Source organism: Ursus maritimus, unplaced genomic scaffold, assembly GCF_017311325.1.
Source record: "Ursus maritimus isolate PB19 unplaced genomic scaffold, ASM1731132v1 scaffold_20, whole genome shotgun sequence".
Lineage (NCBI taxonomy): Eukaryota > Metazoa > Chordata > Mammalia > Carnivora > Ursidae > Ursus > Ursus maritimus.
Genome location: NW_024424453.1, coordinates 5,012,292 through 5,028,888, shown reverse-complemented (window position 1 = coordinate 5,028,888; position 16,597 = coordinate 5,012,292). Strand labels below are relative to the sequence as shown.

The 16,597-nt window shown below is 38.3% G+C and overlaps 1 protein-coding gene across 1 annotated transcript in view; it reads left to right on the top strand.

The window, feature by feature from the left end:
* The window catches only part of PPM1L (protein phosphatase, Mg2+/Mn2+ dependent 1L), a 281,177-nt gene that overhangs the window by 180,862 nt on the left and 83,718 nt on the right, over positions 1-16,597 (top strand). Inside the window, exon 2 of the mRNA XM_008710875.2 lies at positions 7,724-7,898. Coding sequence (XP_008709097.2) covers positions 7,724-7,898 — 175 coding nt within the window. The remainder of the gene's footprint in view (positions 1-7,723; positions 7,899-16,597) is intronic.

Below are 16,597 nucleotides of genomic sequence, written 5' to 3'. Positions count from 1 at the left end.
TCTTTCAGCCAAATTACAATTGTGTGTCCGTGTACGTGTGTACGTGTGTGTGTGTGTGTGTGTGTGTGTGTGTGTTTGCATTAAATAAAACAAAGGGGAAGGGGTCATTTATAAAATCAGAGATTTTGAAAGATATTAAAATTCTGCCACTTCTTTTTTATCTTGCCAAAATGTACTCTAGACCATCCTTGAGACAAAAGTGGGTATGTCTTTTTAAGATGCATTTCCAGGTTCTGTAATCTTAGAATCTCATTTGTTAGTGTTTCAGTGTTGCTTTGAAATTGGGTCCTTACATCAGAGCTAGCATTTATAACACAGACAATTACAAACTTCGTGATAAAAGCCATTCCTTGGGGGGACACCTGGCTGGCTCAGTAAGCGGAGCGTGCGACTCTATCTAGTTGGGGTTGTGAGTTTGGGCTCCAGAGAGAGCCCAATTTTATTTTACTTAAAAAATTAAATCTTTCAAAAAATCCATTTCTTCGTTTTAAAAAATCTTTTTAAGAAGAATTTTCTTCATTTATTTGTGTGTGTGTGTGAGAGAGAGAGAGAGAGAGACAGAGCACAAGTAGGGGGAGCGGCAGAAGGAGAAGCAGGCTCCCAGCTGATCATGACCTGAGCCGAAGGCAGACGCTTAACTGACTGAGCCACCCAGGTGTCCATTAAAAATATCTTCTAAGTAAGAATTTGTTGAGTTTAGAGGGTGCTTTCCTTTTTTTGAACACCATACCTAAAATTTTTAAATATAAAATTACATATGGTAAACTAAGTCTTAGAACTGGGAATAAGATAGAATATTTGATTAGAAAGGTAGGGGCAAAAACTTCAAAACTCCTGCAGCTGTGAAATATGCAGTATTAAATAAAAATTATGAAGCATATTTTCATTAATGACATCAGAAGGCTGTTTTTATATCTGTTCAAAATGGATAGTAACTTGACCTCTGCAGATTCTGAGGGAAAAATTCTAAAAGTGATTTGAACGTAGGTCTAATTTGCTCGTGATCTTTCTCAAATGGGGGCTCCATTAGAATTTAATTTAATATCACCTAATATCTTTTCTTGAAAATAGCTTTTGCCTTCCTAGAACTTGTAACCAAAGTTATTTGTCTGGTATTTTCTTTTGAGTGCTGTTAAATAAGTCTAATACTTTCTCCTCGTGGAGGTTTTTCTTTTTTGAGTGGCGGTGATGGAGGTGGGTAGTCTTCAGGCTTACAGTTTGGTGTTCAAAAGTAAGTTTCTTCTGTTTCACCTTACCAGTTTTCCCATTTACGTTCAATATCACCACCTCATCTTTAGCTTCCGGTTTTGCAACATGGAAGCCGTTTTACATGTTTTTCTTTCCCATTTGTCACCGCACTTGGCTCAAGTCCCCTTTTGTTCTCTTCTCAGGGCCTTTATCCCAGCCTGGGGCTGCTTTACCTTACAGAAGGAATGACCACAGTATACATCGCCTTCTTTTTTAAAAAAATTTTTTTCTCTTTTGGCTCACACACGGTTGGTGTTTCCCGCTCCACCACTTACTGCAGAGCCAGGGATAAATTATTTAACCTCTCTAAGTCTGTCTCCTCATCTCTAGAAACCTGTCAGGGTTGTTGTGAGGATTAAATAAGCGAAGCCACATCAAGCATTCAGCTCGACGCCTGCACATAGAAAGTGGGCAAGCATTTTCTACCATTTTGATTTTAGAAAATTTGGAAAAGGCAGAAAACTACATAGACAAAAAAAATTAACATCCCCTGAACTCTTACTACTCTGAGATAACTGTGATCAATATTAATATATTTCAGCCAATTTTTTCCTCTCACATGTAGTATACAAACTACTTTGTAATCTGCTTTTCATTATGAACATTTTCCCACATAATGTAGTGTTCTTTCATAATTTGATTTTGAACAGTTGCGTTGTATTCCACTGCATGGATGCCCAATAATTCAGTCAACCAGTTTCAAGACCGATTTTGTTATCATGAATAATACTTTGATAAACATGTTTAGACATAAATCTCTAGGCTCATCTTTAACTTTTTCTTAAAATTTAAGTTCCTAGAAAGGCAATTACTAGGTAAAAGCTATAAAGTGTTTTAAAATTTTATTACATTTTTTTTCATTTTCTGTCCAAAGAGATTGTCCAATTTATACTCCAATCACAGTGTAAAAGACCAGTTTTCCTTTCCTTCAGACTTTTTATTTGTCTCTGTGCTTTAATTTTATTCAAGTGCATTTTTTATTTTTAAGTAGGCTCCATGCTGGGTGTGGAGCCCAACACAGGGGCTTGAACTCATGACCCTGAGATCATGACCTGAGTGGAGATCAAGAGTCAGGCTTTTAAACAAATGAGCAACCCAGGTGCCCCCCTCAAGTCCATTTTATTTATTTGTTTGTTTGTTCGTTTGTTTGGAGAGCAGGAGTGCGGGGGAGGGGCAGAGGGAGAGACTCTTAAGTGGAGCCTGACTCGGGGCTCAATCTCATGCGGTGAACCGAAATCAAGAGTGAGACGCTAACCAACTGAGCCACCCAGGCGCCCCCTCCTCCAGTGCATTTTAAACTCAGCTCCAAGCACATTCTTTCTCAAACAAGATGTGATCCTTTATTTCACTCTAAGATGTTCAGTGTTTCCTATTACTAACTACTACAAATCAAAACGCCCTGGTTTAACAGGGAGTTAAAACTTCTATACCTGCCAAGCTCTCTTTTACTCCTAGTTTTTATCAACTTCATCTCTTAATATTTCTTCCTGTGAACTCACATTCACTACTTTTTAGATTGTTTTTCTTTCCTCCAGTAAGTGCCTCTTACCTCAAAACCGATGTATAAACTCCAGTGATTTCTTGATTCTTTTCTTGTCCCCTTTCCTCGATGTTTCTTCCTAGAGGCCATTTAACACTTAATATGGCTCATATAGTAAATAAATATGTTAATTTATCTCAAGACATGCATGCATTTTTTTTAATTGCTTTGTGAAGAGTGTTTGTCCCATATTTCATGTGTGTGTTTTGTGTGCACATTAAACTTGCAGGTTCCTTTATGGCCGAGGTTTGTTCTCGCGGCAGCGGCAGTTCTAATGCACTTTACTCAGCAGACACCCAATAAGATAGAATTGGCTGGCTGACAGGTTTTTAAGATGAATTGTGAAGCATTTAGCAGCGTTTAATATACTTGCACCCCCCATTCTTTCATATATATTGATTATTTCTTAAAGAACATACCACTGTAATAGTAAATAGTTTTTTAGCCTAATAACCAGTATCACCTTTCTACCTACTAGGTTTCCAAATTTAGACCCTTAGTCATTCTGCTTTTCTTTTATCCTTTTGAGTATTTTTTACAGGGTCTGCTCTGGCCCTTTACTGTCTTTCAGACTGAAGTTGGCTTCTGTAAGAAGGTACACTGGCTGGGCACCTTTTGTGTCCTGCCTCACAAGCTTTTAGTTCATCTCTCCAGCTGCTAACCATCTGCTCACGTGTGACCTGGGGAACCTGGGAACTACGCATCTTCCACTCGCCCTGAGGCTTCTCTGCGATCCTCTGAATAAGTACAAACTTGAACTCTTTGCAGAGTGAACCTCTGCAAGGCAGCCCTCAACTGAGGGGCCCAGTTCTGGGGTATGGTCCACATGACTCCTCCGAGGGTCCCTAGTGGAAGCAAGCCCATTGCCAAATGAATTAAAAAAGACGAGGGAGAAGATCAAGCAATTATTAAGAGGGGCTCTTTAAATAAAGCTTCATATACAGCTCTGTATGTGAAGTACATAATTTGCTATTTTGGCGTATAAATGACGATTTGGGTTTAAGCTGTTTGCTTTCGTAAAATAATGGCATCAATGATAATTAAAGAGTAAGTGTAGTATAGTACCATTTGCCGGTAGAAAATGACTCCTAGGCTCTATCTGGAATCATGAAAGCAAGTTCGGACTGCAGGCAAAGAATTATGAACTGTCAGAAGATTTTCTCCAAAGTCTATCTCAAAATACCTGATTCTTGGATATAGTCAAGATATTAAACTTCTTTGGTGCAAAGCCAGACTGGGGAACTAAAATACTTACCCTATACAAATACCTGTATAAACACTTGAAAGACTGTTGGCTGCTATTAGGTGTTCACTAACAGAATTTGTAGCATTTGAGCCAAACTTTGAAGTATGTGAAGGACTAGCCAAAACCAGTAAGTTCTCTACTTTTATTCACGAAGTTATTCCAAACAAACAGAATGGTAACAGTCTAAATTGCTGGGAAAAGTATAAAGTACCACACAAATGCAAGATACTGATAATGGTAACAGTATTATTGTTTCTGGAGTGGTTGATTATACGAACATGCAATTTAGGATTTAAACTTCCAGTAGTACTTCTCATTGATTAAAGAATAGGTAAGTCATCTTAAATTTTAATTTCGTTTTTCACTTTTTTAGAATTCCAGTGAAAATTTTAAATTTTTCTTTGTATTATCTGTTCCTTGTGGAATAATTACAATCTCAGTTAATAAGATGACAGCCTGGTGTTGTGTTAAGGTGTAATTGACATATTAGTTTCAGGTATACAATATAATGATTTGGTATTTGTGTATATTATGAAATGATCACCACGATAAGCCTAGTTAACATTTGCCACCACACATAGTTACAGTTTCTTTCCTTGTGATAAGAATCTTTAAGATCTGTTCTCTTAGCAACTTTCAAATATACTGTACAGTATTATCAACTGTAGCCACCATGCAAAGCATGATATCCGCAAGACTTACTTATTTTATAACTGGAAGTTTGTACCGTTCGACCACCTTTACCTGTTTTGTCCACCCCTACCCCACCAGTCCTTTCTCAGCATCTATGAGTTCAGTTTTGTTTTATTTTGTTTTAGATTGCGTAGATAAGTGAGAGCACATGGCATTTGTATGACAGCCTCGTTTTAACACGGGTTCACGCTTGAGCGTAAGGTTTTAACTGCCATTTGTATACATCGAGAGGCTCACCTCAGTATAAAGATGAGTTCTTGAAATATCTTGACAGAATCTAGTATTTTTTTTAAGATTTTATTTATTTATTTGACAGAGAGACAGCCAGTGAGAGAGGGAATACAAGCAGGGGGAGTGGGAGAGGAAGAAGCAGGCTCCCAGCAGAGCAAGGAGCCCGATGTGGGGCTTGATCCCAGGACTGGGATCACGCCCTGAGCCGAAGGCAGACGCTTAATGACTGAGCCACCCAGGCGCCCCCAGAATCTAGTATTTTGCTAGAGTTGCTTTCTCCCTGTTCCTCCTGAGAATCTTTCCCAACAGAAAGAACTCTGTACATGAAGTTGTATTGTTTAGAAATGAAATGCCGGGATGCCTGGGTGGCTCAGTTGGTTAAGCATCTGACTCTTGGTTTCAGGTCATGAGCTCAGGGTTGTGAGATGGAGCCCACATCTGGCTTTGCACTCAGAGCATAGTCTGCTTGTCCCTCTCCCTCTGCTCTTCCCCCTGCTCTCTCTAAAATGAATAAGTGAAATCTTTAAAAAAATGAAATGCCAAAATATAACTCCAATGTAGTAAATATATATATATAGAGAGAGAGAGAGAGAAAGAGAGACCCTTTTCAAAGGCCTGTATCATGATTTTAATTAGAAGAGTAAATCAGTAGACAGAATTGGAAGGAAATGTGTACGCTTTCAATAATAGAGAGTATACCAATATTTGTAAAATATGCATTTTACTTTACTTCTGGTACCTCAGAGATTATCTCTTGAATAGCAAGGTAGTATGAGTCTAAAAATAGTTATTCAGCAGTGTGTCTCTTCGTTTTCCAGTGTCGGGAGAAAATTGTTATTAAGTTCTAGAATTAAATATGCTGTGCTAATGTGCTGAGTCCATTTACATTTTATGGAATAATTTTATTTGTTCTGCATTAGATGGCTGGCAGAGAAATTGAATAATGTTTGGTGATATTTTAAAAATTGTAATTCCATCAACAACTGACTTATGGAATCTAAATGTAAATCTGGAAATAAAAAGTGTATGTGCTGTATTTGGCCACTCTGAGGACCCATCTATAACTTTTCCCCACCGTTGCCCAGGAGACTTTCCCTGGGAAGTCAGTTGTCGTTCCGGCAAGCTTCTCTTCATCTTAAATTGTGCTAACATTTAAAAGGAAAACTATGAAAGTTACAAAAAACATCTTAAAGTTAATTCTTAAAAATTGCAATAATAAGAGTACTGAACAATACAGAAATGTGGAGAGTAGAAAGTGAGTATGTTCTGCAATTGGAATATAGCCCACAGTATTTTCTCCCACACGTATCATATTACAGAATATGACATATACATATATGTATGCTTTACATAAAAAGGATATACTGTCACCGGTATTCTGTGACTTTGCTTTTTAACCTTAACTGTATTACCATGACGTTCTTCCTTGTCGGTACATACAGACCTTTCTCATTTTCTTCCAAAGGTTATAGAGCTGTTTGACAAAGGAAAAAAACAAAACAAAACACAACAAACCCCTTTTGATGAGCATGTACTGTATATATGTGTGTGTTTAACTCAAACTTGTCTTAAACTATGCAATTAATAGCTGTACAGGAATTAAAAAAAATTTTAACTGTGTGGATGGGTCTTCTAGGCACATATCTCAGAGATAATCCTTTTTAACAGTTTCTTTTATTTACATTTTCAAGTGGTTGTGAGTATAATTTTAAACAATATACGTATGCCTTTATTTGATCAACTTCAGACCCTGTGTGTATGATGCAGGACTGCACTGCAAGGAGGTGCCAAACTTGGCATTCTTAAGAGAGATGTTTTAAGAATTTCAGAATTCCCCGGATTCATACATGCCTCTCTGTTACTTAATTTCTCTCTTAAAGTTCTGTTTAATTTTTAACTGTGTTTCTAAACTGGGAGGGAGAAGAGTATGTTTTCTCCAGCCCCTCAGCAGAGCCTATCAGAATCTTTGGGGAGGTCTTTTTCAAAGTACACATGCCTTCTTCCTACCTCAAATGGAAGCATGCTTACCTGGTTGAAAAATCACTGCATGTAATTTCAGAGGTTACTAGTTAGGAGTGCTTTGCACAGATTGTGTAGCAGAGAAAAAACAAGTGAAGAATTATATATGTATATGTAACAAATATATATATATAAAGAGAGAGAGAGAGAGAGAGAGGGGTGCGCCAAGACATTGGTAAACAGTTCTTTTTCAGGTTAAGGGGCATCATTGTCTTAGATCTCTTCATTCTCTGTTTATCCCATCATTCCATTATCAGCCCCAGCAGAGGACTCTCCTTTCTGTTCACTTCACAAGAGTTCCCGTGGAAGCATTAATGAGCACAGAACATCAAAGCAGAGATGTGGATGCCTTAGCATAGGTGGGCTCACTGCTGGGATGAGTGACTGGCTCCTGCATTCTGGACAAGGGCAAGTCAGGTTTATATCCAGTAAAATTACTATCCTGGGGCCTTCAGAGTTCAGTGGAATAGTTGAAACTCTGAGTATTAACTCTTTGTATGCCAAACCAAATCCATCATCTTTCATACCTTTAAACCTGGTAGAAAATTCCTACAGGTCTGTGAGTCTGTCTATTTGAAGATTCATCTTACTTGGTAGAGTGGAATCTAATAATGACAATGACAAGGGTATGCTTGTCTAAAGGATTGGTTTCATGGTGCTTTGAGTTTCCACTGCAGAACCTGAGGGGAAGTAAAAAGCCTAAGATGAGAAATACTAATGCGGTTCTCTACCTGTTTTAACTGCAGACTGCAGCTGAATATGTAAAATCGAGACTCCCAGAGGCCCTTAAACAGCATCTTCAGGACTACGAGAAGGACAAAGAAAATAGTGTTCTGTCTTACCAGACCATCCTTGAACAGCAGATTCTGTCTATTGACCGAGAAATGCTAGAAAAATTGACTGTATCCTATGATGAAGCAGGTATGTTTGTCTTTAACACACACATGCACACACACGTACACACACACACATACACACAAATTTTTCTCCCTGCAGAAATGTCTTTACAGACTTTGGTTAAATTTAGGCCCTTTTCTGAGGTAGAAGAGGAAGGGCAGACTGGATTCAAAATTATATAACATGGATTAACAGTAGGTTTCTTCTCTGCAGTTTTAGTATCAAAAATTTCATCAAGAGACTTCTAAAAATGGCTCTTAAATCCCTTTAAAATTTTTGCTCTTTTCTTAATGGAATTTTTCTGGCCTTTAACAACCATGCACTCTTATTGATTTAATCGTTAAAAGTGTCACTTCAGTTTTGGATTCCAACTAAAAACTTTTACATCTAATAGTCCCAGGATTGTTACTTGCTTCAAGTATTATTTTTTAATTTCAGAGATTTTATTTTCTAAAGAGGTACCCTTTTTTTCCCTTGAAGTTTCGGGCTGAACTTGACTTTCTTTTCCTTTAGCTCCTCAGATGAATTCTCACCCCTAATACCCCGATGGAAACTTTGGCTTATTACCTGCCATAAGCTCATCCCATCTAAGGGAGTTTCTTAATGAAGGCACGGACAGACCTTCTTATAACACCATTTTAGATTATTACAAGGTCTGTTAGCTAAAACCCAATTTTAGTGAAACCAGTACAGTATTACTTGGAATTTTAAAATCTTTAATAAAATTAAACTTAGGAGAAATATCCTGATTAAAATTGTCATTACTTACCCTTTTCTCCCCCCAATGGAGAAAATATAGGAAAATAGATTGCTAATGGTCAAACGTTGGTAGTATTAACCCCCATTTTAATACCAAGAACTTCTGTTTTTAGTTTCACAAGGAAGTTTTTAGTTTGCATTTTATTTTCTTCCTCATGATCTCAGCGGTCTCTGTGCTGACATTCTTAACATTTGATTTCAAGCTTGAAGAGCAAACAGAAGAGCAAATTTAAAAAGCAAACATCACGCTACATATGCCTAACCACTACAGCAGTTTTCTAGTTACCAGTCCACTCCCATTTACATTCGAGCCTCCAAGCCCTTTACATCCCTGTCAGACAGGACCCACACTTCTAGCCCGAGACATTTCTACTCCTTCTCATTCTCCTTTGCTTATTAATTTTCCAGACACGTTGGCTTTCTTCTGCCTATCAGGTGGCTAGTTATTTGATCTCTGTATTTGTCTTGTTTTTAACATTCTTTTCTTTAGAATTCACATTTATCTCCCTCTCATCCCTAATGAAATAAAAAGGAAGGCTGTGATCAGCCCAATCAAAATAATATAAATATTCATAGACTCTTAGAGATCATAGAACTCATGTAGTCCACCCACTTCCTGTTCCCATAACCATTTTATGCTGAGAAAACCGGGACCCACAGACCTGCCTGAAATCACACAGAGAGATATAGAGCTGGGACTCCAGCCTCCTAATTACTAATCAAGCTGGATTCTCCCCACACTCACACAGGTTCTCATCCCCTCAGAAGGCATTTGTTGAATGCGCAGCAATATCCTAGGCGGTTGGAAGACAAGAAGGAAGAGTGTTGAAAAGGTGGGGAGGAATCTGAGATGTAGAAAAACATAGATGTTGCTTAAAGTCTAGCTGGGGAGCTAAAACATCTGTGTATGACTCCTGGAGTAAAATTCCTGAGGAACTAGGGCATAGGCACGCTCTGTCGTAGCCACACGCTGTCAGAGTTAAGCTGAGGGATGTGGAGTAAAGGAATCGTGAAAGTGGCTCAGATTTTCATTTGGGGCCAGCATTAGTTTAAACCCTGAAGGACAAATGATGAACGCGGTTTTATGAAGAGAAGAGAGACACAGTCTGTGTGGACGAAGGGGCCCAAGTGGACAACAAGATGACAATGACCATTAGCCCCAACCTCCTCCCACTCACTTGTACCTTCTTCGGGAATAATTTTGCACCCACCTGCACTGCTGGTAAGCAGCTGCTGATCTGCAGAGGTGCACTTGTACGTGGACTTCAGGGGCAAATCCTTTGACATGGGGTGATCAGTAAAGCCTGCAGTGGGAAGCAGTGGGAAGAATACAGAATTGGGAGCTAGAGATCTAAATTGGGGGACTTTCCTCTAGCTTCATATTGGTATGATCTTTAGCAATGTAATCTCTTATAGCCTCTGTCTCTGCATCTATGAAGTTGGGCTAGTAATATCTCACAGGGTAATCATAATAAAACAGCATGTTTGGGGAAGTCCTTAGAAATCATATCGCAAAGCTGCTAATGTTGAATGAGAACAGATTTGGATCTTGTCTGTCCCTCAGACCAGTTTAAAGTACTGTTAAGGGTGTTTTCTTGGCATGTGATGTTCGCAAAGGCAGAGGGAAATTTTTAAAAAAATGAAATTTTAAAAAATGTTCTTCAGATGCTTTGAGAAGTCAAGCAGCATCTGTTTGTTAAATCACCTACTCCGGGCACAGTTTGTCCTGGGTCCTTCCTGCATGAGGCGACACATTTTATGGGGACTGAGCATATGTATATGAATAAATGAATGTCACTGTGTGTTGTCAGATCAAAAGGTCACTGCCTCCTCCTCCATTACCCATGTTCTAAAGATTTCATTTAAAGAAAGGAGAAAATACAAAAAAGATATTGCTATTTAACAGAAAAATATTTCATCATACTACAAAAGAATTGGGATAGAAAATTGGTATAAAAAAAATATCCAGTACCTTCAGATCTAAACATCCTATCCTAAGACACTCATTTGCTTCAACTGCTTAGCTTCTCATGCTATCCCAGCTTTGATGTTCTTACATTCTTAATTCAGCTCTCCTAGCTCAAGGAAGTAGTTAATTGTTAATTGGACACTAGCCTGGTCTCTAGAGAGGTTAATTTGTCTTTAATGCTCATCCACTGATAAATCAGTCTGAGTGACTTAATGACAGTTGCCACCATCTGTGGCTTCTAAACTTCTAAAAACCAATTAATGAAAAAAAATCCTTAGACACTTGTCTGAAAGCATTGGCTTAGAACCTTTTCTCCCTCCCTCCTCTTTCTTAGTGTTTTCTTCTCAGCATTCTCTCTTTTCCTTTAAGCATACATACCTTAATGCTTTACTCATCCACAGTTCAAATATCCGGCAACCTGACATACCTGAAATTTAGCAAAGAATTGGGCAGTAAGGAAACACCACCGGCAACCATACCGTGTTGCTGAATTCATGGACAAGCCCGTACAACAGAGGCTTTAGATTTTCACCTAGAATCTATATATGTTTTATTTTATATTGTTCTGATCAGTTAGTTATATTTTCCAGTGTGCTATTTTCTTTTTTAAAATTCTTTTTCTGACTTTGAGTGTTACATTTTTATTGCAGAAATAGAGATAGGAGAATGGTATAAGAGAATAGTAATTCTAGCAATATGGTTGATATTCTGCAGTTTTATATTCTGCTTTCTTTACTTAACATTGGTATGTCAGGGCTTCCTCATTATCAAACCTCTACGTGAAGATAACTTTGACGGCCGCACAATATTCTGTTCTTGAAAGTACTACTCACTAAACATTCTTCTACTATGTTGGACGTTTGTGGTTTTTGTTTTTCCTTCTGCTATAATGAATAATGCTGCAATGAATATGGCGGGCATTTGTCTGCGTTTCATTGTACTCTAGAGAATAAACTGTAGAAAACATGAGTTTAAAATTAGAATTAGAAGGTGGGGAAAGGGGATGATAACTGGAGCAGAGGCACTGAGGGCAGTGAGGAATATGAGTAAAGAGTAAATCCACAGAAACCCACAAAAGCAGTTGTCATATTCCCAGCATTGTACTGCACTCTGTGAAATCAGCATTCATACTCTATATTATAGAGTTGACATCATTGATCTTCATAGTGATGACCTTGATTCACAGAAAATGTTAGTTATATTTTGTATATAAAAATAGGAATTGTGTAAACCAGTTTAGAAAGATTGTCATCCAAGTGGTTTAAGTTTTGACAGGAATAAAGATGTTTTGTGGTATAATTCAAAGAGCTCTTGGAACCAAAAAGACCCAGACTATATTCTAACTCTACTGCCAACCAGGTATATGATCTTAAGTAAGTCACCAAACCTCCCTAAGGCCCATTTTCCCATAAATCAAAGGCACAGGGGCACCTGGGTGGCGCAGTTGGTTAATTGTCTGACTCCGTTTCGGCTCAGGTCATGATCTCACAGTCATGAGATCAAGCCCCGCGTCGTGCTCTGCGCTCAGTGAGGTGTCTGCTAAAGTTTCTGTCTCCTCCCGCCACCCCTCCCCATGCTTATGCTCTTTCTCTCCCTCTAAAGTGAATACATCAATCTTAAATAAATAAATACATCTTTAAATAAAAGGCGTGAACAGGATCTCATAGATGTCTTCCATTTCTAAAACTGTAACTGGTCTCTTGACACTGGAAAACTCAGGTTGCCGTAGTTTCTGCAATGTTGTATGTAGCTTCATCTTGAACCTTCTGTTTGTTCTATTGCCTTTCTCTTCTCTTCTCACGTAGTCCGTGTAACTTGTACAAAATATCTGACTAAAAAAAATAAAGCCGTCCTTCAGCTTTCTAGGCATCTGCACGTGAAAATGCCTAGACATACTTTTGTTAGTGGAATGAGGTGTGAGACTGTAAAAGTCAAGCAAAACTAGGCTTTGGAAGGAGAGCTTCTGAGCCATCATTTATGGATCCTCATTAAGACAGCTTAGATATTTGTATTAGCATTTATTAATTATTAGCATTTATTAATACTAAGCAAAATTCAGAGTGAGAAGTAAGGTGTATTTTGCATTTGATCTATTAATGTTTTTATTTGGCTTGAAGTACAGGTGCATACACATTTCAATAGGTTCAGTTTAGCATAGAGACATTTACAAAGAAAGCAGTGGCATGATTTGAGAAGAGATCAAAATAGCATTTCACACCGTCTCACAGAGCGTGATTAACATAAATCTTCTTAATTTGTCATAGTGGGCAAAAGTTAAAGGGCTGAAATTGCAGGAGAGGGAATCTTTCCTCGTATTATTTATTTTTATGCTGGTATATTATTCATATTTCTCTAAATAATCTCAAGTTGTTTTTAAGTTTTTTTTGGTTTGTTTTTTAGTTTGGGCATAAATAAATAACCTCCATATTCTCTTGTTAAGGATAAAGTAGTACAGCTTGTAATGCCTTGTCATTGAGGGAATTGTGAGGAGAGTAGGCCCAGTTATTTGAGAGTGATATTCTCTGCCTCACACTCAGGAACCCTCAGGCATGGGAAACGGGAGTAAAGAGCTGCCCGCCTCCTCCTGGGGAACAGCCAAGTGCACCTGTAGTGGGCGGCCTGCCCAGGTGTGCCCGCTTGCTGCGGGCCACGGACGCAGTTGCCTAAGTTGCTGATCAGAGCTTCATCTCAGAGTTAAACCTAAGACCAGGAAGGATTTTATTTCTGTTCTGACAGTTCACTAGAAACCCATATAGCTTTCCGACGAGCATATGTTTCCACCTCGTAGAAAGAGCACTTACAAGTAGGAAGTGAACCAGAGAGTGCAGATGAGGGAAGGAGAGAACTCAGCTGGCTGTTTATTGTGTTCATTTGGGCCTCAGTTAAAGCTGGGGACCTGCAGATCCATTTACAAGTGTCAGGCAATCACAGACAACTTTCCCAGAGGAGGTGAGAAAGAAAGAGCAGCATTAATTTTTCAGCCTTTGCTTTGAGATTCCCTGATGCAGCTCTGCATTAGAAATTCCCCGGAGCTGGACCCAAGCAAAGCTACCTGCCGTGAAGACACACCAAGTACTGTAATGTACGTTTTGGAGAAATAGCTTTTAAAAAGGGTGGAGAATATGCTCTAAGCAGTTGAGGAAGTAGCCGGAGGGTTACCTCCGATTGAGCTTATTTTGTTCTTCTCAAAATAGACGGTACCTTAAAGTTACACCTACAATTTAATTGAGCCATTAGTGTCAGAGTAATCAGTGATCTCAAAAGGAAAGCCATTTACTGTCATGGGGAAAAAATTGAACACCCATCGGGAAACCAAACCCAGGAAAGAGACTGTGAATTATTTAGGGCCCTTTCAGGTTTTCTAAGAACATAAAAAATGCAGTAAAAGGCATTTGCAGGAAGTTCTTCACTCTAACAAATAGAGTGAATTTCTCAGTATGTTTCTCAAACATGTCTTGATGGAAGGAGTAACACTAAGGCTTCCTTATGTTATATCTTCAATCAGGACCTCATTTCTGGGCTCAAAAGATACTCCTTGATGACAGGATTTGGAAGAAAGGGAAAAACCGGGACCCAAAAGAAACTTAAGAGAAATTCAGTATTCGTTGTGCAACCTCTGATACCAACTTCTGAGTTGTTTTTTTTTTTTAAGTAGGCTCCGTGGAGCCCAACACTGGGCTTGAACTCATGACCCTGAGATCAAGACCCGAGCTGAGATCCAGAGTCAGATGATTAACCAACCGACTGAGCCACTCGGGCGTCCCCCAACTTCTGAATTTCTATAAAAAATTAAATCTGTTTTATTTTTCCATGTAAGAGTAATAGAGATACATTTTAGGACTTTTTTTTTTTAAAGTGGCAAATAGAAAAGATAATCTCTAATTCTATCACTTAAACGTAACCACCATCTTTAGTATAATTACTTTCACTCATTTTTCTCTGTTGGGGTTTAGTTCTTTATGCCCAATTATATATATATATATATATATATATATATATATATATATTCACTTAAGACTGAAATGTAGTCATATTTTTCTATGCTCTTATAAACTACTCAGAAAAGTAATTGGTAATGGTTGCATAATAACCTATTGAGTGAATATGCCATAGTTACCATTCACATAACCTTTTTAGTATTTCCAGCATGGTTCCTCCCTTTTTTATTCACGTTTCAGTTCTCATCACCATATAGAATCCCTGAATTTGGAGGTCTGTGAATAGATAAGAATGGTAGTATTATTAACAAAACAATAATGAGGACTTTTGTAATGCAGCCAATTATTAGTCACATAACAGTGGGAGCAGAAGATTAAAATAGCAAGTCAGAATCCACTTATAAACTGAGAACTTCTCTCTGGTCAAGGATAGCAATCTTTTTAACCATGCTAATTTGAATTTCAGTTATACTTCTTCCCTTTCCCCCTTTTTATCATGGATTTCAAAAGCCGAAAGATAAGGGTCAGGGAGTAATAACAAAGTGACTTTGCCATCTACAAACTAGAAAACTCTAGGCCATGGATGTTGGAAAGTATCCAAACATGTGATCCACAAACCCTGGGGCCAGTCTTCATTTCTGTGATGGGACATTGCACCTCTCTCTGCTTGCTTTCTTCCACTGTTAAAAAGGACATTACGTTAGGTATTTTCTTCAGTTGCTCTCAGCTTTACCAATGTGTGATTCTGTCTTTAGTTCATTTAACATTCATTGGTTTATTCATGTATTCACCCTGTAAACATTGAGCTCCTGTGAGCCAGGCATGGTGCCTGCCACTGGGAATGCCCAGATGACCACGTGGCCTTCACTGCAAGTATGTGTGTGTGCAGAGACAGCAGTAGAAGCATAGAATTGGAGGACAGTGCAATCCGTGCTGAAAAGGGTGTATTTGGAGGACAGTGAATGTGTTGAGGAGGAAGGAATTAGATTTGGAATGAGGAAATGTTCTTAAATCAGAAAATCATAAGAGAATCCATAAGCCTCTTGAACCGTAATGTCAGTTGCATTTTTAAAGGCAGGGTTATTGTGACTAATGCTTTATTTCTTCTTTGCTTCCTGTGATTATGTGCCAGTACCTATACTCGCCCTCTAGCATCACCTTCCGCATTTCACTTTTTTTTTTTTTAAAGATTTATTTGTTTATTTGAGAGAGAGCACACACATGCGTGTGCAAGTTAGGGAAGAGGCAGAGAGAGAATCTCAAGCAGACTCCGTGCTGAGCACAGAGCCCCACACAGGGCTCCATCCCATCACCTTGAGATCATCATCTGAGCCAAAACTGAGTCACACACTTACCTGACTGAGCCACCTAGACACCCCCACCTTCCACATTTTAAGTGTTGCTCTCCAACTAGTATTAATTCGTTTACATTAATTAGCTTACATCAATATATGTCAGCGTTGCCTGTTTTCTTATGAGATCTCCAAAATTTAAAGAAAAGATAATTCAGACTGAATTTTGTAAAAGCAAGATGATGGGGAGTTATTTTTTTTAAAAAAATCATGTTCTCCAACTTCGTCTTGCATTTTTAACGGAAAGTCTCATATTCACTCTGAAAAGACATTGATCCAAGTTTTGCAGTGTGCAGAATAAAATTTTAAATTTTGAGGAACTTTGCTGAGAATACTGGAAACGAACACTGAGATTTAGAATCAGGAAGTGCCACCTCTAGTGATTAAAACATTTCAGTGGAGCTGTGTTTATCTTTCTAATCAAGTTGTCATTGTTTGCCACAAGGGAAGTAATGTTATTACCTGCTCTAAAGTAGTATTTGATTACGAGGACTGAAGAAAATGTGTACACTTCAAAGAAAATAATTGTACCAGGTGGTCACAATTTAGACTGCATTGGCCAGCCAGAGAAGGGCTGCTGATACTCTCTGTATCTCTTCCTCTCTGCACTATTGGAATTTTGTAACCAAGATTCTACAGACTTCGTTGGAATGCTTGTAATAAATTTTAATGAGATCCAAGTTAATTGTAAAACCTTCAGTCTGT